Here is a 22170-nt window from a genome sequence, read left to right as displayed (position 1 = left end):
TTAAACATGGCGAAGTTTGGGATGGAGAGTGGAATGTGGCAGATGGGAAGCTCCACAAGGGCTTTCCAAGCCTGCTCCTCCCCTCCCTCCCCTCAGCAAGGACCATTCCAGATGGCAAAGGGGGAGAAAACAGCTGTGGGACCTGCAGCGAGAGGGGCTGAGCGTTCCCAGAGGGGAATGGATCCGGCTGGGGCTTCCTGCAGCAGCTCCACAAACCCCGCTGGGAAGGGGCTGCCGGGGGTGCTGCCCACTCCCCCACACCTCCCCTCGGGAGGAGGGACCAGAACACGTCCCAGTGTCCCGGGATGGAATTCCTGGTGTTTGCCGAGTCCTCTGTCGGCTGCTGCCTTTCCCAGAGCACGGATTGGGCAAATCCCCGTGGGCCCAAGGCCCGGCCAGGTGAGTCCTGCTGCAGCTGGGTGGGTCGGGAGCCCTTTGGGATCCTCCATCCGGCGCCTCGATCCCCTGGGAACGCGGGCTCACAGGGCTTGGGAGCGGTGCTTGTGGAAGGCGCTCTCCAGGAACGCGGCCAGCTTTTCACAGTCGTCCTGAAATCCCACACGCCAACAGAGCCCTTTGCTGGGCTCTCCCAGCCACCTCCAGCCCCCCACAGTCCCCATCCTGAGCCCTTCCTGTGCTGGCTCCAGTCCTGGGGCACGTTTGGGGTGCCCAGGTGAGGACATGGACAGGCTGGAGCATGTCCAGGGGAGGGAAGAGAGCCCCAGGAGGGGCTGAGGGAGCTGGAAAGGAGCTGAAGCCCCAGGAGGAGCTGGAAAGGGGCTCAGCCTGGAGAAAAGGAGGCTCGGGGGGGGCCTTGTGGCTCTGCACAACTCCTGACAGGTGGGACAGCCGAGGGGGATTTGGGATCTAATCCCAGGGAACAGGGACAGGAGGAGAGGGAACGGCCTCAGGCTCGGCCAGGGGATGTTTGGGTGGGAAACTGTGAAAATTCCTCCTGGGAAGGGCTGTCCAGCCCTGGCACAGCTGCCCAGGGCAGGGGTGGAGTCCCCATGCCTGGAAATGTTCCATTAACATGTGGGTGTGGCACTTGGGGATGCCATCAGGGCGACCTCGCCTGTTTGGTCACAGGTTGGACTCAATAATCCTGGAGGTCTTTTCCAAAATTAATGGTTCTGTGATTCCTTAAGTAAGGAATCAGCCTCCTTCCCTGGGTGCTCCCCTGGTTCTCCCACTCAGAATTATTTAAGATCCAGCTAATTAACACGTGCCACAAGGGGCAGCTCCCCTTGGAACAGCTCCTGGAGCAGAGTCTGGAGGGAACAGAAATTCCAGCCCTGCCTGTGAGGGGCTGGAGGAGCTCCAGGGGCTCCAGATTTGGGGACAGCAGGGACTCACCTCGTGGATGAATCCATAATGCACCAGCTCTGTGGCCAAATCCTTGGAGTTGTCAGCTGCAGAGACAAGGAGCAGGAGAACATGAGCATAGATACAGCTCCTGAACCCGGGAGAGCTGGGAAAATGGGGCAGGGAGGGGGAACAAGGTTCCTGAGCTCCCAAAACACAGCTCTGGACAACGTGTCACTTGGAAAGCCCCAGGACAGTGCCTGGGGGCTGGGGCAGTGTTATATGTAACAGGTATAATTCGCGCCATTTTTTGCATGATATATATATATAATATTAAATAGTTGTCAGAATGTACCCTTTGGCATTAGAAGCCCCCCTTCTCGGGCAAAACCAGGTGTGTGTTGAAACCCGATTTACAAGCAAAGGGATGTGGCTCGCCAGGAGATGGGCCTTATCTGAGGCGATAAGGAGACACCCAGGCGCTGATCATCGCGTGAAGGACCCGAGATGGACATCAGGAACATCCCCCCGGGCCGATACATGTGAATACCGTGTTCCCCTAAATGTCATCAAGAGTTTCAACTACTCAGGACTTCGAATTGTTCTGCCTTGTCGCCGAGAAGGAAATCTCATCAACTTATGGGACTTTGAATGAAACAAAGGACTGAATGCCGAAATCCTGGCTTCAGGCAAAATTTTCCCTATAAAAATCGCTTGTACCAGAATGGTGGTGTGGGAGCATAGAGTGAAACCTCTGCTGAGGCTGATCTCTGTGTCTCGCACCCAGCGCCGATCCCGGGCTCGGCGCTGCCCTTTTCCTTGTGGCTGGCTAAGTTAGATCTCTATTGCTAAAATAAATTCTTTTTATTTTTTTTAATTTGGCTGGATCATTTTTCATTTATAACAGGCAGGAGCAGCTCCCAGGCACTGTTTCCCCAGCTTTCTGAGGGAATTGTGGCTGTGAGGCAGCCCAGAGGCTCCTGATGTCCTGGAAGGAGCTGGACCTGTCCCTTTCCCGGGCCCCTCGGAGGAGGGTCCCCCTTTCCCTTGGGAAAGGGTTGGGGACGCTGTGCCCCTGCTGGGAGTGAGAGTGGAGCTCACTGGGAGCCCAGGAACTGCCCACTGGGGGTCCTGGTGGGAATGCAGCCCTGCAGTGACCGCTGGAGCACTGTCCTCCCTCCTGCAGTGACCACTGGAGCTCTGCCCTGCAGTGACCACTGGAGCACTGTCCTCCCTCCTGCAGTGACCACTGGAGCGCTCTCCTCCCTCCTGGAGCCCTGCAGTGACCACTGGAGCACTCTCCTCCCTCCTGGAGCCCTGCAGTGACCACTGGAGCACTGTCCTCCCTCCTGCAGTGACCACTGGAGCACTGTCCTGCAGTGACCACTGGAGCTCTGCCCTGCAGTGACCACTGGAGCTTTGTCCTCCCTCCTGCAGTGACCACTGGAGCACTGTCCCTCCCTCCTGGAGCCCTGCAGTGACCACTGGAGCACTGTCCTGCAGTGACCACTGGAGCTCTGCCCTCCATGTGCACAGGGTCCAGGTGGACAAGGGCTGGGACCACATGGGAAAAAGGAAAGGAAGAGGAAAAAAGGGAAAGGGGAAAGGGGAGGAAAGGGGAGGAAAGGAAAGGGGAGGAAAGGAAAGGAAAGGAAAGGAAAGGAAAGGAAAGGAAAGGAAAGGAAAGGAAAGGAAAGGAAAGGAAAGGAAAGGAAAGGAAAGGAAAGGAAAGGAAAGGAAAGGAAAGGAAAGGAAAGGAAAGGAAAGGAAAGGAAAGGAAAGGAAAGGAAAGGAAAGGAAAAGGAAAGGAAAGGAAAGGAAAGGAAAGGAAAGGAAAGGAAAGGAAAGGAAAGGAAAGGAGAGGAGAGGAGGAGGAAGAGAGGAGAGGAATGGGGAAAGGAAGGGGAGGATGAGAGGAAGGGAAGGAAAGGGAAAGGAAGGGAAGCTGGCTGGGAAGCTGGCACATTCCTAATCCCGATGGGCTCCCTGCAGGAACGTACTGGGCAGCAGGTCATAGCTGAGCTGGCGGTGCAGCTTGTCCTCCAGGATGAGCAGGAGCGTGAGCTGCGGAGACAGGAGAGAGCCTGCTCATCCCAGCCCCTGCAGGGCACCGGGAGGGCTGGGCAGGACGGGGGAACTGGGGGAACTGGGAGCTCTGGGCACTGCTGGGACTGGGAGCTCTGGGTGCTGCTGGGACTGGGAGCTCTGGGGGAACTGGGGGAACTGGGAGCTCTGGGGGGACTGGGAGCTCTGGGGGGACTGGGGGGAACTGGGAGCTCTGGGGGGACTGGGAGCTCTGGGGGGACTGGGGGAACTGGGAGCTCTGGGCACTGCTGGGACTGGGAGCTCTGGGGGAACTGGGGGAACTGGGAGCTCTGGGGGGACTGGGAGCTCTGGGGGGACTGGGAGCTCTGGGGGGACTGGGGGAACTGGGAGCTCTGGGGGGACTGGGAGCTCTGGGGGAACTGGGGGAACTGGGAGCTCTGGGGGGACTGGGAGCTCTGGGCACTGCTGGGACTGGGAGCTCTGGGGGGACTGGGGGAACTGGGAGCTCTGGGCACTGCTGGGACTGGGAGCTCTGGGGGGACTGGGGGAACTGGGAGCTCTGGGGAGGCTGGGAGCTCAGCACTGCAGGAATGTGGGAGCTCTTGGGCAGTGCTGGTGCCCTGGAGCAATTCCAGCTCCCTGCAAGTGCTGGGCTAGAAAAAACGGGAGTCCAAAGGTGTCTGGAAACACCAGGGACAGAGACAGCCCGACACTGCAGGTCTTGTCCCACAGGCTAGGGGAATTTGTGGCTTCTTTGGGAATTCTTTCATTGTACAGGACAGCAGAGAGTTCTCTGGGTGCCATGGAAACTGGCTGAGGCCTTTCCCAGACAGACTTCCCAGTACCATTTCCCAGTCCAATATCCCAGGCAGATTTCCCTTTCCCATCTTCCTGTCAGGTTTCCTGGTCTGATTTCCCAGTCCCATTTCCCAGTCCCATTCGCAGTCCTATTTCCCAGTCCCATTTCCCAGTCCCAATCCTATTCCCAGTCCCATTCCCAGCGGGATGGGCAAGGAGCAGGTCAGGATCCAGGTACTCACGTGCCACAGTCAGATTTCCCATTCCCATTTCCAGTCCCATTTCCCATTCCCAGTCCCATTTCCCATTCCCATTTCCCAGTCCCATTTCCCATTCCCAATCCCATTCCCAGTCCCATTCCCAGTCCCATTCCCATTCCCATTTCCAGTCCCATTTCTCATTCCCATTTCCCAATCCCATTTCCCATTCCCATTTCCAGTCCCATTTCCCATTCCCATTTCCCAATCCAATTTCCCATTCCCATTTCCCATTCCCATTTCCCAATCCCATTTCCCAGTCCCATTTCCAGTCCCATTTCCCAGTCCCAATCCCATTCCCAGTCCATTCCCAGTGGGATGGGCAGGGAGCGGAGCAGGATCCAGGTACTCACGTGCCACAGTCAGATTTCCCAGTCCCATTTCCCAGTCCCAATCCCATTTCCCAGTCCCATTTCCCATTTCCATTTCCCATTCCCAATCCCATTTCCCATTCCCATTTCCCAGTCCCATTTCCCATTCCCATTGCCCAGTCCCATTTCCCATTCCCAATCCCATTTCCCATTCCCATTTTCCATTCCCATTTCCCAGTCCCAATCCCATTCCCAGTCCATTCCCAGTGGGATGGGCAGGGAGCGGGGCAGGATCCAGGTACTCACGTGCCACTGGCTCTTGTCCTCGTTCAGCTCCATGTTGCACTGCATCTGCACCACCTGGAAAAGCCCAGCTTGGGGTCAGCCCCTCTGGCTCTGGGGCACTTTGGAATTCCTACAGAAACCCCAGAATTCCTCTCCCAGCTCTCCCCTGGGCCGTGGCTAACGGGAGAGGTGTCCCTGCAGCAGGGATGGGAGCAGTGCAGGAGCTGTCCCCAGCTGGAGCAGCCCTGGGTCTGCCCTTACCTTCCTGGTCTCCACGTCGAAGGGCTCTGGCGTGGGGGTCTTGGCTTTCTGAGGGTCCTCCTGGGGCTGGGACAGGGCGCGGGGCAGGGCGTGGGGTCTGGAGACAGCGAAGTTCATCAGGGGGTAAATCCCGTTCCTGTGGGACACGGAGGGAGGACAGGGCTGATCCCATCCCCTGCGGCCCTGGCAGAGCCGGCTCTGGCAGGAGCAGGGGTGGGCAGGGATGGGAGGAGTGGGGACAGGGCACCGAGCACAACTGGGGACAGTGGGGACAGCAGGGACACTGCTGTGTGCACATCCCGGCCCCACATTCCCCTGGGGACAGCAGGGACACTGCTGTGTGCACATCCCGGCCCCACATTCCCCTGGGGACAGCAGGGACACTCCTGTGTGCCCATCCCGGCCCCACATTCCCATGGGGACAGCAGGGACAGCAGGGACACTGCTGTGTGCACATCCCAGCCCCACATTCCCCTGGGGACAGCAGGGACACTCCCATGTGCACAGCTGGGGACAGCTGGGGACAGCAAGGACACTCCCGTGTGCACAGCTGGGGACACCAGGGACAGTCCCATGTGCCCATCCTGGCCCCACATTCCCCTGGGGACAGCAGGGACACTCCCATGTGCACAGCTGAGGACAGCAGGGACACTCCTGTGTGTCCATCCCGGCCCCACATTCCCATGGGGACAGCAGGGACACTGCAGTGTGCACATCCTGACCCCACATTCCCCTGGGGACAGCAGGGACACTCCCGTGTGCCCATCCCGGCCCCACATTCCCATGGGGACAGCAGGGACACTCCTGTGTGCACATCCTGACCCCACACTCCCATGGGGACAGCAGGGACAGCAGGGACGCTCCCGTGTGCACATCCTGACCCCACATTCCCCAGGAGCCCAGGCAGAGCTGGGAGCTCCAACCCACCTGACATCCTCCAGGAACTTGTCGAGCTCCAGGAAGGAAACCTCGGAGTACCTGGGCGGGGGACAGGACAGGAGGGCCCAGGGGGTGATGGGCTGCAGAGGGGTCTCCGGGCTGCGGGGTCTCCCCCATCCTCATCCTCACCTCCACTGTGCCCCGGGCCGACCCTCCCTGCGGATCTCGGCCATCACCATGTTCAGGTCCAGCTCCTTGATCTTCTCCTCCACCACGTTCTCTGGCATCAGATCTGGGGACAGAGGGACGGGGGGGTGTGGGTGCCCTACTCCAGGGAGGGGCTGGGAGTCACTGCCCCCCTCCCCGGGCTCTGCACATGGAATCACGGCCGTGTTTTGTGTGGGAGGGACCTGAAATCCCACCCAGTCCCTCCCCCTGCCATGGCAGGGACACCTTCCCCTGTCCCAGGCTGCTCCAAACCCTCTCCAACCTGAACACTGCCAGGGATCCAGGGACAGCCACAGCTGCTCTGGGCTCCCTGTGCCAGGGTCTCATCACCCTCCCAGCCAGGAATTCCTTCCCAAAATCCCATCGAACTCTGTCCTCTGGCAGTGGGAAACCATTCCCCCTTTCCTGTACTCCATCCCTTGTCCAAGTCCCTCTCCAGCTCTCCTGGAGCCCCTTCAGGCCCTGCAAGGGGCTCTGAGGTTTCCTTGGACCCTTCTCTCCTCCAGGCTGAGCATTCCCAGCTCTCCCAGCCTGGTTCTCTCTCCTCTCCAGGCTGAGCATTCCCATCTCTCCCAGCCTGGCTCTCTCTCTCCAGGCTGAGCATTCCCAGCTCTCCAGGCTGAGCATTCCCAGCTCTCCCAGCCTGAGCATTCCCAGCTCTCCCAGCCTGGCTCTCTCTCTCCTCTCCAGGCTGAGCATTCCCATCTCTCCCAGCCTGAGCATTCCCAGCTCTCCAGGCTGAGCATTCCCAGCTCTCCAGGCTGAGCATTCCCAGCTCTCCCAGCCTGAATCTCTCTCCTCCAGGCTGAGCATTCCCAGCTCTCCCAGCCTGACTCTCTCTCCTCTCCAGGCTGAGCATTCCCAGCTCTCCCAGCCTGGCTCTCTCTCCTCTCCAGGCTGGGCATTCCCAGCTCTCCCAGCCTGAGCATTCCCAGCTCTCCCAGCCTGGCTCTCTCTCCTCCAGGCTGAGCATTCCCATCTCTCCCAGCCTGGCTCTCTCTCTCTCTCTCCTCCAGCCTCAGCATTCCCAGCTCTCCCAGCCTGGCTCTCTCCTCTCTCCAGGCTGAGCATTCCCAGCTCTCCCAGCCTGACTCTCTCCTCCAGCCTGAGCATTCCCAGCTCTCCCAGCCTGGCTCTCTCTCTCCTCCAGGCTGAGCATTCCCAGCTCTCCCAGCCTGGCTCTCTCTCTCCTCCAGCCTGAGCATTCCCAGCTCTCCCAGCCTGGCTCTCTCTCCTCTCCAGGCTGAGCATTCACAGCTCTCCCAGCCTGGCTCTCTCCTCTCTCCAGGCTGAGCATTCCCAGCTCTCCCAGCCTCAGCATTCCCAGCTCTCCCAGCCTGGCTCTCTCTCTCCTCCAGGCTGGGCATTCCCAGCTCTCCCAGCCCGACTCCCTGGGCGATGAGCCGGGCTCGGGGTGGCCCCAGGCACTCACACTGGTGGTTGATGAAGCAGTGGGCTGCCAGCAGCTTCAGGGAATGCACCTCGAAGAGCACGCGGTGGAAGAGGAGGTTGTGGGCGGTCGGGCGCTTGTCCGGGTTCAGGGTCAGGCAGGACAGGATGAACTCCTGGGGGCAGAGCAGGGCCAGAGCTGGGGCAGAGCAGGACACTGCCCTGCTCCTCTCACACCATCCCTGGGACTCCTGGCACCACTGAGGCTGGAACAGAGCTCCCAGCCCATGGAGTCCACCCATCCCCACCCTGTCACCAGCCCAGAGCACCCAAATCACTCCTCGGACACCTCCAGGGATGGGCGCTCCAAACCCCCCTGGGCACTTCCAATCCCTGAGCACCCTTTCCATGGGGAAATTCCTGCTGATGTCCACCTGAACTTCCCCTGGCCCAGCCTGAGGCCGTTCCCTCTCCTCCTGTCCCTGTTCCCTGGGATTAGATCCCAAATCCCCCCCGGCTGTCCCCTCCTGTCAGGAGTTGTGCAGAGCCACAAGGTCCCCCCTAAGGTTCCTTTTCTCCAGGCTGAGCCCCTTTCCAGCTCCCTCAGCCCCTCCTGGGGCTCTCTTCCCTCCCCTGGACATGCTCCAGCCCCTCCATGTCCTCACCTGGGCACCCCAAACGTGCCCAGGACTGGAGGTGCCCCAGCAGTGCCAGCACAGGGATCACTGTCCTAGGCCTGGGGTCACCCTGGTTTTGACCCCATTTCCCAGGAAATGGATCCAAAGGGCTCGTCCTGCAGCAGGAGCCCCAGGACAGGGAGCTGCAGCAGAATTCCGGGTGGGCAGAGATGGGGACGGGGTCCCCAGTGGCCCCATCCTGGCTGTGAGCCCAGCAAAGGCTGCAGGAGAAGGGGCAGGAGCAGGATCAGCCCCGAGAGCAGGAATGTGGTGCTGGGAGTGGGGACAGGGCAGGGTGAGCAGAGAATCCAGGGAATCTGCCTGGAGGAGCAGATCTGCCCGGGAGCCCAGCCTGCCACTGCTCCTCCAGCTCCTGCCCTGCTGCTGCCAGGGCATGGGCCAGGACATCTGGGATGGATCCAAAAATGATCCCAAGGGTGCCAGGTGGGCACCCCCAGACTGGTCCCCTCAGAGCCACCTGCCCCAGAGACCCTCGGGCGAGACTCCAGCCACTCCTGGGTTCTCCAGGGACGTGGGAACTCTGGGATCTCAGGGGCAGGATTTAGTGGGAACTGTGGGATGTGAGGGGCAGGATTTACTGTGGGATCTGAGGGGCAGGATTTACTGTGGGATCTCAGGGGCAGGATTTAGTGGGAACTGTGGGACCTCAGGGGCAGGATTTACTGTGGGATCTCAGGGGCAGGATTTAGTGGGAACTGTGGGACGTCAGGGGCAGGATTTAGTGGGAATTCTGGGATTGCAGGGGCAGGATTTACTGTGGGATCTGAGGGGCAGGATTTACTGTGGGATCTCAGGGGCAGGATTTACTGTGGGATCTGAGGGGCAGGATTTACTGTGGGATCTCAGGGGCAGGATTTAGTGGGAACTGTGGGACGTCAGGGGCAGGATTTAGTGGGAATTCTGGGATTGCAGGGGCAGGATTTACTGTGGGATCACAGGGGCAGGATTTACTGTGGGATGCCTCGAGAAACTCTGTGACCAAACAAGAGAATTTGGGGAATGCACGAACTCATTATGGGATGTTCTGGAGACCACCACAGGAAGGGGAAGGGGGGTTGGGCGGGTTGGGGTGGGTGGAGGGGATCAGAGTTCCAGCTGTTCCAGCTGTTCCACGCTTGCCTGTGGCTGAGCCCAAACCCCAGCTCTTCCCCAAACTGTCCTGTCTCCTTACCAAACCCTCTCCCCTTATCAAGCCCTCTCCCCTTATCAAGCCCTCTCCCCTTATCAAACCCTGCTCCCCTTATCAAACCCTCTCCCCTTATCAAACCCTCTCCCCTTATCAAACCCTGCTCCCCTTATCAAACCCTCTCCCCTTATCAAACCCTGCTCCCCTTATCAAACCCTGCTCCCCTTATCAAACCCTGCTCCCCTTATCAAACCCTCTCCCCTTATCAAACCCTCTCCCCAGTGTTTGTGGGCAGCTCCTTCTCTGGGAGAAGCCCTGGGATCCAAGTGAGCCTCCACAATGGGATTTACACCGAGGAGGGAGAGATGAGGATGGGATTTACACCCAGGAGAGATGAGGATGGGATTTACACCGAGGAGGGAGAGATGAGGATGGGATTTACATCAAGGAGAAATGAGGATGGGATTTACACTGAGGAGAGATGAGGATGGGATTTGCACCGAGGAGGGAGAAATGAGGATGGGGTTTACACCCAGGAGAGATGAGGATGGGATTTACACCCAGGAGTGGTGCAGGATGGGATTTACACTGAGGAGAGAGAGATGAGGATGGCATTTACATCCAGGAGAGATGAGGATGGGATTTACACTCAGGAGGGAGAGATGCAGGATGGGATTTGCACCCAGAAAGGAGAGATGAGGATGGGATTTATGCCCAGCAGTGACACAGCACGGGGATTTACACCCAGGAGTGACACAGGACAGGGATTTACACCCAGCAGTGACACAGGACAGGGATTTACACCCAGCAGTGACACAGGACAGGGATTTACACCCAGCAGTGACACAGGACAGGGATTCACCCCCAGCAGTGACACAGGACAGGGATTCACACCCAGCAGTGACACAGGACAGGGATTTACACCCAGCAGTGACACAGGACAGGGATTTACACCCAGGAGTGACACAGGACAGGGATTTACACCCACGAGTGACACAGGACAGGGATTTACACCCAGGAGTGACACAGGACAGGGATTCACCCCCAGGAGTGACACAGGACAGGGATTCACCCCCAGGAGTGACACGGGACAGGGATTTACATCCAGCAGTGACACAGGACAGGGATTCACCCCCAGCAGTGACACAGGACAGGGATTTACACCCAGGAGTGACACAGGACAGGGATTCACCCCCAGCAGTGACACAGGACAGGGATACACCCCCAGCAGTGACACAGGACAGGGATTCACCCCCAGCAGGCTCCCCCAGCTGCCCTCACCCTCATGTTGGGATCATCCAGGGAGTGCCGGGCCCGCGCGATCGCCTCCTCCGAGACCCGCGTGTCCCCGTTGGTCTGGATCTCCAGCACGGCCATCTGCGAGGGGAGGGGGCACGGCCCGTCCGTGGGGGCTTCCAGGGACAGGGGATACACCCAGGGGACAGGGCAGGGACAGGGGATACACCCAGGGGACAGGGCAGGGACAGGGCAGAGACAGGGCACAGCCCTAGGCAGGGACAGGGGACAGGGCAGGGAGCATCCCGGACAGGGCAGGGACAGGGATGGGAACAGCCCCAGACAGGGACAGGGGACAGCTCCAGGCAGGGCAGGGACAGCCCCCGGTCAGGGACAGGGGACACCCCCGGACAGGGGACAGCCCCAGGCAGGGCAGGGCCACCCCCGGACAGGGCAGGGCTGGGGCCAGCTCTGGACAGGAGACAGCCCTGGACAGGGCAGGGACAGCCCCGGTCAGGGACAGAGGACAGCCCCAGGCAGGGCAGGGACACCCCCAGACAGGGACAGGGGACACCCCCAGACAGGGGACAGCTCCAGACAGGGCAGGGACATCCTCAGACAGGGCAGGGATGGGGCCAGCTCCGGACAGGGGACAGCTCCAGACAGGGCAGGGACAGCCCCGGTCAGGGACAGGGGGACAGCCCCAGGCAGGGCAGGGACACCATGCCCAGACAGGGACAGGGGACACCCCTGGACAGGGGACACCTGCCGACAGGGGCCAGGGTCCCACCGTGCCCAGGCTCCGTCCCGCTCCGCACCTCCAGCGCGCACATCCCGAAGGAGAAGATGTCCACGGCCGTCCCGTCTGCCTTCTCTGCAACACGGAGGGAGCGGGACACGTCCGGGCAGAGCCTCAGGGCCGGACCCCACCTGGACAGCCCCACCTGGACAGCCCCACCTGGAGACTCCCACCTGGACAGCCCCACCTGGACAGCCCCACCTGGACAGCCCCACCTGGACACTCCCACCTGGACAGCCCCACCTGGACAGCCCCACCTGGACAGCCCCACCTGGACACTCCCACCTGGACAGCCCCACCTGGACAGCCTCACCTGGAGACTCCCACCTGGACAGCCCCGGGACACCCCACGCCATCCCCGTGGGCAGCCACTACTGCCCTCACCTGCCCTCACCTGTTCCCACCTGCCCTCACCTGTTCCCATCTGTTCCCACCTGCCCTCACCTGCTCCCACCTGCTCTCACCTGTTCCCACCTGTTCCCACCTCCCCTCCCCTGCTGTGCAGCCCCCCGTTCCCATGCCCCATTCCCCGTGCCCCATTCCTCATGCCCGTTCCCCGTTTGTGCCCGTTCCCCGTGCCTTTTCCCAGCCCCGTGCCCCATTCCTCATGCCCGTTCCCAGCCCCGTGCCCCATTCCCCGTGCCCCATTCCCCATGCCCCATTCCCCATTCCTATTCCCATTCCCCTGCCCCGTTCCTGTTCCCCGTGCCCGTTCCCAGCCCCGTGCCCCATTCCCCGTGCCCCATTCCCCATGCCCCGTTCCCATTCCTGTGCTGTGTTCCCCGTGCCCGTTCCCAGCTCTGTGCCCCGTTCCCATGCCTGTTCCCAGCCCCATTCCCGTGCCTGTTCCCATTCCCGTTCCCGTGCCCATTCTCTGTCCCTGTTCCCAGCCCCATTCCCGTGCCTGTTCCCATTCCCGTTCCCGTGCCCATTCTCTGTCCCTGTTCCCGTGCCCGTTCCCGTTCCTGTTCCCATGCCTGTTCCCAGCCCCATTCCCGTGCCTGTCCCTGTTCCCGTGCCCATTCCCCGTTCCCGTGCCCGTTCCCATGCCCGTTCCCAGCCCGGTTCCCGTGCCCATTCCCGTGCCCGTTCCCGTGCCCGTTCCCAGCCCTGCTCACGGCCGTATTCCGGAGGGAAGAAGTGCAGGTTCCGCAGCTCCTCCCGCTCGATCCGGATGGGGCTGCGGAGATCATCCGGGAGCGCTGGGGGAGAGGGGCAGGCCCTCAGGTGGGGTGGGTGCCCACCCGTGAGAGAGCCCACCCATGAGAGAGCCCACCCATGGGGTCTGTGAGTGCCCACCCATGAGAGAGCCCACCCGTGGGGTCAGGCAGTGCCCACCCGTGGGGTCTGTGTGTGCCCACCCGTGAGAGAGCCCACCTGTGGGGTCTGAGTGTGCCCACCCGTGGGGTCAGGCAGTGCCCACCCATGGGGTCTGTGTGTGGCCACCCGTGAGTGAGCCCACCCATGGGGTCTGTGAGTGCCCACCTGTGGGTGAGTGTGCCCACCCATGAGAGAGCCCACCCGTGGGGTCTGTGTGTGCCCACCCGTGGGGTCTGTGAGTGCCCACCTGGGGGGTGAGTGTGCCCACCTGTGGGGTCTGTGAGTGCCCACCCATGAGGTCTGTGTGTGCCCACCCGTGAGAGAGCCCACCTGTGGGCTCTGAGTGTGCCCACCGGTGGGGTTTGTGAGTGCCCACCTGTGGGTGAGTGTGCCCACCCCTGAGAGAGCCCACTCATGGGGTCAGGCAGTGCCCACTTGTGGGGTCTGTGAGTGCCCACCCGTGTGAGTGCCCACCTGTGGGGTGAGTGTGCCCACCCATGAGAGAGCCCACCCGTGGGGTCTGTGAGTGCCCACCTGGGGGGTGAGTGTGCCCACTCATGGGTTCTGTGAGTGCCCACCCGTGGGGTCTGTGAGTGCCCACCCGTGGGGTCTGAGGGTGTCTGTGCCCCTGCCCACCCCCTGCTCCCACCCAGCAGCAGTTCCAGCGGGATGGAGGTGCCCCCTCCCCACGGAGCCCAGGGCCGCCCCCCGTGCCCGGTGCCCCCCCGGGGGGCTCAGGGGGTGTCCCCAGCCCAGGGAGGTGGCCACGGGTCACTCACCGTTGGCAAACACCCGGTGCCAAACTGCCGGGCAGCGCCAGGGGGGAGGGTGGGCATCGGGAGGGAGGAGAAGAAAAGGGAACACCAAGGTTGGCACCCCAAAAAGGGACCCCGCAATTCCCGGGGCTCCTGCCTGGCCAGGACCCCCCCCACACCCCGCATGACCCCCGCCCCCCTCCTCCTGCCAACCCCCTCGGACCCCCCAGACCCCCTCGGACCCCTCTGACTCCATGGGACCCCCCAGACCCCCTGGGACCCCTCACACCCCCTTGGACCCCTCTGAGCCCCTCACACCCCCAAGACCCCCTCGGACCACCCAGGCCCCCCTGGATTCCTTAGACCCTTCTGGCCCCCTTGGGGCTATCTTGAACCCCTTGGACCCCCCCCCAAACCCCCTTGTACCCCCTCTGATCTCCTTGGAGCCCCTCAGACCCCCTCGGACCCTGAAGCTACTCAGTCCCCCTTGAACCCCTGTGACCCCCCCCCCAGACCCCCGAGATCCCTGTGACCCCCAAACCCCTGTGACCCCCCCAGACCCCTGTGACCCCCGTAACCCCCGAAACCCCCAGACCCCCATAACCCCTGTGACGCTTGTGACCCCCAGGCCCCATGGGACCCCCCCCAACCACCTCACACCCCCTTGGACCCCCCAGAACCCTGTGACCCCCAGACCCCCGTGACCCCCATGACCGCTGTGACCCCCAGACCCCCGTGACCCCTGTGACCCCCCCAGACCCCAATGACCCCTGTGACCCCCGTGACCCCTGTGACCCCCGTAACCCCCAGACCCCCGTGACCCCTGTGACCCCCCCAGACCCCTGTGACCCCCCCAGACCCCCGTGACCCCGTGACCCCCAGACCCCCGAGACCCCTGTGACCCCCGTGACCCCCCCAGACCCCCGTGACCCCCAGACCCCTGTGACCCCCCCCAGACCCCTGTGACCCCCCCAGACCCCCGTGACCCCCAGACCCCCGTGACCCCTGTGACCCCTGTGACCCCCCCAGACCCCCGTGACCCCTGTGACCCCTGTGACCCCCCCCAGACCCCCGTGACCCCCAGACCCCCGTGACCCCGGGCAGGGCCCGCTGCCCACCGGAGCCGATCTTGATGAGCCCGTTGTGCTGGATGAAGATGGTGTCGCTGGTCAGGTTGCCGTGGATGATGGGGGGCTCGCAGGAGTGCAGGAAGCTGGGGGGGCACAGGGGGGGCACAGGGGGGGCACAGGGGTGTCCCGAGCACAGCCCGCAGCCCTGGCACCCCACGGGGCAGGGGGGGGAGCCAGGGGAGCCTCACCTGAGAGCCGAGAGGATTTGGGTGCACCAGCGCTTCCAGGCCTAGGGCAGGGACAGGGCAGGGACAGGGCAGGGAGAGAGCAAGGACAGCAGGGACAGGGCAGGGACAGAGCAGGGACAGGGCAGGGAGAGAGCAAGGACAGCAGGGACAGGGCAGGGACAGGGCAGGGACAGCAGGGACAGCAGGGACAGAGCAGGGACAGAGCAGGGACAGCAGGCACAGGGCAGGGACAGAGCAGGGACAGAGCAGGGACAGAGCAGGGAGAGAGCAGGGACAGCAGGCACAGGGCAGGGACAGAGCAGGGACAGAGCAGGGACAGAGCAGGGACAGAGCAGGGACAGAGCAGGGACACAGCTCCGTCAGCCAGGACACACTGGCACCCCGGCCAGGCCAGGCCTTCCCACCCCATCCCAGGGACAGGGACATCCCCCTGGCCCTGCCACCCATTTCCAGGGACAGGGACATCCCCCTGGCCCTGCCACCCATTCCCAGGGACAGGGACATGCCCCTGTGCCCTTCCCACCCATTCCCAGGGACAGGGACAGGGACATCCCCCTGTGCCCTTCCCACTTGTCCCAGGGACAGGCACATCCCCCTGGCCCTGCCATGGCTCAGGGTGTGTCCCACCCTGCCCCACAAAAGCTGTCCCTGTCCCCTGCTCCAGGGACTGCAGCAAATGGCTCAGGGCTGCAGGAGAGGGGGAGGGACTGGACAAGGGGTGGAGTGATGGGACAGGGGGGAATGGCTCCCACGGGCACAGGGCAGGGTCAGGTGGGATTTTGGGAGGAAATCCTTCCCTGGCAGGGTGGGCAGGCCCTGGCACAGGTGCCCAGAGCAGCTGTGGCTACCCCTGGACCCCTGGCAGTGCCCAAGGCCAGGCTGGACACTGGGGCTGGAGCAGCCTGGGGCAGTGGGAGGTGGCCCTGCCCACGGTAGGGGTGGCTCTGGATCATCCCCCAGCTCCCTCACAGCAGCCCTGGGCAGTGGCTGTGGAGGTGGTGCTGGTCCCTTGTCCCCAGGGTGCCAGCCTGGGCAGGAGCAGGACACTGGGAGCACCTGGGGCAGCGTCACCCATCACAGCCACTGCCACCGTGGGGCCAGTGGGACCCAGTCTGGGCTCAGCTGGGCTCCAGCAGGGTCCCCATGTGACAGCAGCTCCCACCTGCTGTGCCCTGTGGGATCCCAGAGACCCTCCCTGGGACAGGGACGCAGAGCCACCCGCTCCAGCTGGGAGCCGTGCTGCTCCAGGAGCTCACCCGGGCGTTCATGGCCTTGTGGTTCTTCTTGGTTTTCTTCAGGAACTGCTTGAGGCTCCCCGAGGACACGTACTCCGTGATGAAGATGACCTGGCAGGGGACAGGGGGTCAGCTCCCCCTGGCCCGGCCCCGGAGGGGAAGGGAGGCCAAGGAGCAGAGCTGGGATCCCCTCCTGGCCCCCCCAGGGCCCCCCCAGACCCCTACCCGTGCCTTGGAGTCCTTGACATCCAGCCAGTACTTGTGGAGCTTCACGATGTTGGGGTGATCCACCAGCACCAGCTGCTCAAACATGGTCTTGATCTTCTCCTGGGGGCACACAGGGCACAGGGGAGGTCCTGGGGTGGGGCAGGACAGGTGAGGTGGAAGGTGCTGGGATGGGGCAGGGCAGGTGAGGTGGAAGGTGCTGGGATGGGGCAGGACAGGTGAGGAGGAAGCTCCTGGGGTGGGGCAGGACAGGTGAGGAGGAAGCTCCTGGGGTGGGGCAGTGTCGGAACCCAAGGTGTCCCTCAGACACTCTTGGATGTTCCGGGTCCAGGGCAGAAGCCTCTGAGACCCTGGCAGGCAGCTGGAAACCCCTGTGGCTTTGAATCTGATCCATGGAACAATTTACCAACTTTGCAGGAAGAACAAGAAATCACAAAAGTTTAGATATTGTAGTAGAAGTAGTCACAAAGTGAAAGGAAGGATTTTTGAGTGCTGTACAGGGGGGTTTTAGGCCTTGTACAGAGGGGTCTGAGTTTTGTACATGGGGGTCAGAGGTTCTAAGATGGAGGGATTTGGGCGTGCCCTGTCCTCCTTCTTTCTCCTTCCTATCCCCCATGTTCTTGGTGGTGTTGGCACTCCCAGATTGGTTTAGAGTGGAAAGCCACTGTTCAATATAGGTGATAGGCATTGGGGAAAAACTATAAACATTTAACACGTAATGTGTGATATAAAAGATGGCACCAGCCCCCTGGGAGGTCAGTGTGTGTCAGTGTCAGTGTGTGTGTGTGTGCCTCTGTCTGACCTGCTGAAAGAACTGCAGCAGCTCAGGAAGAAAATCTTTTAGATAACATACAATAAACTGGACGACTGGAGACTGCTGAGTCTTTCTTTGAAGGCCCGGCTTGGAGGAGAGACTTTTCCACCTCTCGGGGTCACCCCAATCTGGGGGAGAGCCCCGGCACCTGGCATCCCCGGAGGGCTGTGGCAAGAAGCCAATCTACCATTCGGCCTCCAGCCTCCACCCGGGAAACAGGCACACTCCGGAGGCTCCAGAGAGAGGGGGAGCGGAGAGCTCAAGACAAAACATCCTGACCTTCACCAGGACAAATCGTCTCGAGAGCAGCCCGGAGAGGAGGAAAACCAGAAGCGCACGCCTGGAATTTCCCCGCTGTGATCTGCTGGACGGTGATCAGGACCATCTCCGGACCGACCTCGCGCTGATTCGGCTTTTGGTGAGAACAGTCGAAATCAAGGACATGGGGGGGGCACACTCCCAGGAGTAGGTCCAAATTTTGTCAGCCCTACAGGGGGTGGTATCCACCCATCCCGTGGAGACGGCTCCGAACGAGCTGAGAGCCCTGTTGTTGTGGGTGCGGTGTAATTACCCGCACACAGAGACGCGTCTCTTGTTTGAATCAAATTTCTGGCAAGAGATCAACAGGCACTTGTATCACCTAGCCACCGAAAGAGATAAGATTGCCGCGAAACTTTTGCCTTCAGCGAGAACAATGCTGGAGTCACTTTCGCGACGCGGCGAGGGGTCTCTCGTTTTACAGCAGACAGCTCAGGCTCCTGCAGGAGCGCGGGGAGGAGAACTGCCCAGCCAGCAGCACGGGGCAGCTCTCTTCACCGCACACCCAGGGGAAGCACGACTGCCCCCCGTGCAAAAGCGAGGGGGCGGTTTTCCATCACGTCCAGGCTCCCCGGGTTCCCGCAGTTCCTCAGAGTCCCCTGAGCCCCCAGGATCTCTAGGGTCCTCCGAGGCAGAGACCCCTCGGTCGGTCGCGCATCAGCCGGGGATAACTGTCACCCTCGGCGAGGGAGGAGACCGGGAGCATCCCGAGCCTACGCTCACACCGGCGGGGGCGGGCGGGAGCGCGCCCGGGGCCGCGGCCGCGCCGGGGCCAGCGAGGCGGGGGCGCGCCCGGGGGCGCGCCGGGAGCGACCACACCCCCGTGATGACGCAGGCGGGGACGGGGCGTGTCCAGCGCGCAAACGGCGCCGCCCCCGCAGCGCTGCCGCGGCAACCGGGACGCGCGCACTCGGCCTGTGCCCACAGCCAATCCCAGCCAGCCTCAGACATCGCAAAGCTGAAGCAGCTGATGCAGCGAGAGTCGACGTCCCAGACTGCGGGATTTGCAAGTGTGAATCAGTTGTTAGAAGAATTGCTCAGGGATTTATCAGAGGTACAGACAGGCGAGCAAACGTCCGCGTCTTTTGCAGGGCCGACCTCAGCCGGTCAGACCGCAGCGCCACCCAGTGGCGGGACCGCAACACTGCAGCAGGTGTTGCCGGACCCGGTTGGCCAGGCCACTGCGCCACCCAGTGGCGGGACTGTGACATTGCAGCACTTTTTTCCAGTTTCATACAAAAAGAAGTCTAGGGCGAGGAAGACCACACCTGCACGTCAGCAGGAACCTCCGCTGATTCCAGGACGGCACGGGACTCAGGACACTCCTGCTGAGGCGCAGCAACAGGATGATACTGCATGTATCACCGCTTCGGAGGGTGTCCCAGTCTGGACAATTCCAACGTCAAGGTCTGCCGATTCTTCGGGTCAGGGAGAGTCAATTTTAATATCAAAAGGGGTTGTCGAGTTTCTTGTACGGTACTTGGACACAACCTTGGAGTTGCATCCAGAGCTGTTGGTTCATCTTCCGCAAATTTTCCAAACAGTGCAGGGCAGTCGTGTGTTTTCCTCCGCAGCAGACGCTTCGTTCTCATCCGCAAGCGCCCAGCCCTCATCTTCGCAGATGCCACAGATGCCACAGATGTCGGTGAGTTCTGCTGCGCCAAAGCCTCAGTCACAACAGATGACTCCACTCTACAGGCAAGTACCCACAAAACTTCCAGCTTTACCGAACGCAAAGCTAGACTGGCAGGACATTCGAGCAGAACTGGAAAAGGAGAAAGGTTTATTGCAGGGCTCGGGAAACATCATGATGTCAGTGAGCTATGACGCTCAGGGCCAAAACCTGAGGTGGGAACGCCTGGATCGTGGCGCGATCAAGGACCTAGCCAAGGCCATCCGAGACAACGGGCTGTCATCACCGTACTTCAAACAAATGCTGAAGAGCATTTTTGGTATGTACGATTTAACACCTTATGATCTTAAACATCTCGCAGCATCAGTTCTTACAGACGCCCAAGCTCTCGTGTGGCAGAAGGCCTGGAGGAGATCCCTGGAGGAGCTGAGAGCCAGATACCAGGGCGGACCAAACGCGAACCTCACCATGGTGCAGCTTGCTGGTGATCCTCCCGAAGACGACCCGATTCAACAAGCGGTGAGGCTCCCACGGAACGTGCTCAACGACATCAAGGAGGCAGCACGGAGAGCAATCCTACAGATTGCTCCGGCGGGAGTCCAGGACAAGATCTACATGGAGATCAAGCAGGGTCCTTCGGAGCCATTCTCCTCATTCGTGGATCGTCTTTCCCAGGCAGTGGAACGACAAGTGGCCGATGAGGGGGCAAAACCACATTTGATCAAAAGCCTCGCTTTTTCCAATGCCAACCCGGAGTGCAGGCGGATCATCAGCATGATGCCGCACCAGACCACCTTGGCAGACATGATAGAGGCGTGCAGCAAGGTGGGGACACCACAGCACATCGCATCCATCATGGAAGAGCAGTTGGGAGAGTGGATTGAGAAGTGTGTCAGGGAAGCTCTTGCAAATTACACAAAGAGCAACGGCAGAGCAGGAAGGCGATATTTCGGGTATGGGGCACAAGGACAGATTAAAAAGAATTGCCCACAATTTGCAAAATTCAACAAACCACCAGATCTTTGTCCCCGATGCAGGAGAGGGAGACATCTCGCGAGTGAGTGTCGTTCACAGACAGATGTGGATGGAAGACCTCTGCCGCATCCGGGAAACGGGAAAAAGAGCGCGAATCATCGCCAGCGCGCTCCGACACAAATCATGGCAGCGATGCAAAACCAGCAGGGACAACCCTCGGGGAACAACAAACAGATCCCCTCAGCAGAGCAATCTCCAAAATCCCCAGCGACCCAGACTTGGTACCGCCCGGATTCCAATGCGTGCTGGCAGCCTCCAAATTGACGTGTCCTTTGGACAACAGCCACACAGTGATACCCACGGGTGTCACTGGGACTTCCTGGAAAAGGCAAGATTTTTTGATAATGGCCAGGGACAGAAGCAGCATTCTTGGACTTGCTGTTTATCCATCCTTGGTTTCAGCAAACCACAAAGAGGAGCTGATGGTCACGGCGAAAGCCCTTCGACCACCTTTGACGATTCCAAAAAATACACCGATAGCCCAGGCCATGGCTTTGCCATCTCACGCAGGAAAGCAAATCGTGCCAGCGTTTAACAAGCAAGACTCTTTTTCTGGTGACCAAGCGGAAGTACATGTGTCCTGGGTGAAACATTTGAGCCGAGACCGAGCCATCGTTACCTGTCAGTTGACTTGTAACGAAAAAACAGTTGTCATCACAGGGATGCTCGACACAGGGGCAGATGTCACAGTCATTTCACACATCTTTTGGCCCCGGGAATGGGACTTGGTTGCACCTTTGGGTTCTCTCGCAGGCATAGGAGCAAGTTCCCTATGCATGCAGAGTGAGAACGCAATCGTTGTCACAGGTCCAGGAAGAAAAACGGCAATCATCCGTCCTTTCATTGTGCAAAAGCCCATCACAGTGTGGGGAAGAGACCTCTGAGCACAGTGGGGACTGAAATTGGAGTTGGATTTTTAACAGGGGTCACTGTGGCACTCACCACTCTGAAATTGACTTGGAAAACAAATGATCCTGTTTGGGAGTGATCACATGGCAAAACCCAAAAACAGGGGAATGGGAATCAGATACCAAAACAGTGCAGGGTTCACCACCAATTGTAGAATTGGCAGCAGTGGTCAGGGTTTTTCAGTTATTTCAGGAACCTCTCAATCTGATCACAGATTCAGCATATGTTGCAAATGTGGTCAAACGATTGGAGGGATCACTTTTAAAGCACGCAGATAATGAAATTTTATATTCATATTTATCATGCATGAGAACAATCCTAGAAAACAGGGAACACAAATACTTTGTTACACACATCAGGGCGCATTCCTCACTTCCAGGGTTTTTAGCAGAAGGGAATGCTCACGCAGACAAGCTCACAATGCCCATCTCGCAGACACTGCCAGACATTTTCGAGCAAGCAAAATTGAGCCATGCATTTTTCCATCAAAATGCACAAGCATTGATGGGAGTCCTTTCGCCTTTCAAAAAGCCAGGCGAGGGAAATCATCAGTGCTTGCCCAGATTGTCAGCTTGTGCAGCCACCTGCATCCACAGGAGCAGTCAATCCGAGAGGATTGCAGAGTCTCCAGCTGTGGCAAACTGATGTCACAAAATACCCATCTTTTGGGCGGCTCAAAACCATCCATGTTTCCGTCGACACATTTTCAGGGGCGATTTTTGCATCATTACATACAGGGGAAGCCGCAGAACATGCCTGCAGACACTTTTTACAAGCATTTGCATCGTTAGGGGTGCCACAAGAAACAAAAACAGATAATGGACCAACTTACACAGGCAAGGTGCTTGACAAATTCGTGAAAAAATGGGGAGTCAAACACATTTTCGGTATTCCTCATTCTCCCACAGGTCAAGCAATCATCGAAAGAACACATCACACCCTGAAACCCCTTTTGGATAAACAGAAAAGGGGGGAGGCAGGTGCAACACC

At 60.3% G+C, this 22170-nt stretch overlaps 1 protein-coding gene across 4 annotated transcripts in view; it reads right to left on the bottom strand.

Annotated features, from left to right (window-relative positions):
- The window catches only part of NRBP2 (nuclear receptor binding protein 2), a 44175-nt gene that overhangs the window by 4452 nt on the left and 17553 nt on the right, over positions 1-22170 (bottom strand). Inside the window, exons 3-18 of one of the 4 annotated variants that reach the window (XM_053989696.1) lie at positions 16472-16573; positions 16268-16357; positions 15012-15052; positions 14812-14906; positions 13718-13741; positions 12737-12820; positions 11638-11693; positions 10865-10960; positions 7803-7935; positions 6332-6434; positions 6191-6241; positions 5264-5399; positions 5024-5077; positions 3306-3369; positions 1357-1412; positions 11-548 (exon numbers count right to left, since the gene is read on the bottom strand). In XM_053989696.1, the coding sequence (XP_053845671.1) occupies positions 480-548; positions 1357-1412; positions 3306-3369; positions 5024-5077; positions 5264-5399; positions 6191-6241; positions 6332-6434; positions 7803-7935; positions 10865-10960; positions 11638-11693; positions 12737-12820; positions 13718-13741; positions 14812-14906; positions 15012-15052; positions 16268-16357; positions 16472-16573 (1254 nt within the window). In that variant the 3' untranslated portion in view covers positions 11-479. Of the gene's footprint in view, positions 1-10; positions 1413-3305; positions 3370-5023; positions 5078-5263; positions 5400-6190; positions 6242-6331; positions 6435-7802; positions 7936-10864; positions 10961-11637; positions 11694-12736; positions 12821-13717; positions 13742-14811; positions 14907-15011; positions 15053-16267; positions 16358-16471; positions 16574-22170 lie in introns of those variants that run through there. The other 3 variants (XM_053989625.1, XM_053989537.1, XM_053989763.1) reach the window with 3 other exon arrangements.

This window comes from Vidua macroura, chromosome 1, assembly GCF_024509145.1.
Source record: "Vidua macroura isolate BioBank_ID:100142 chromosome 1, ASM2450914v1, whole genome shotgun sequence".
NCBI lineage: Eukaryota > Metazoa > Chordata > Aves > Passeriformes > Viduidae > Vidua > Vidua macroura.
Note: the sequence above shows the minus strand (reverse complement) of the source record. Positions and strands in the feature narration are given on the sequence as shown.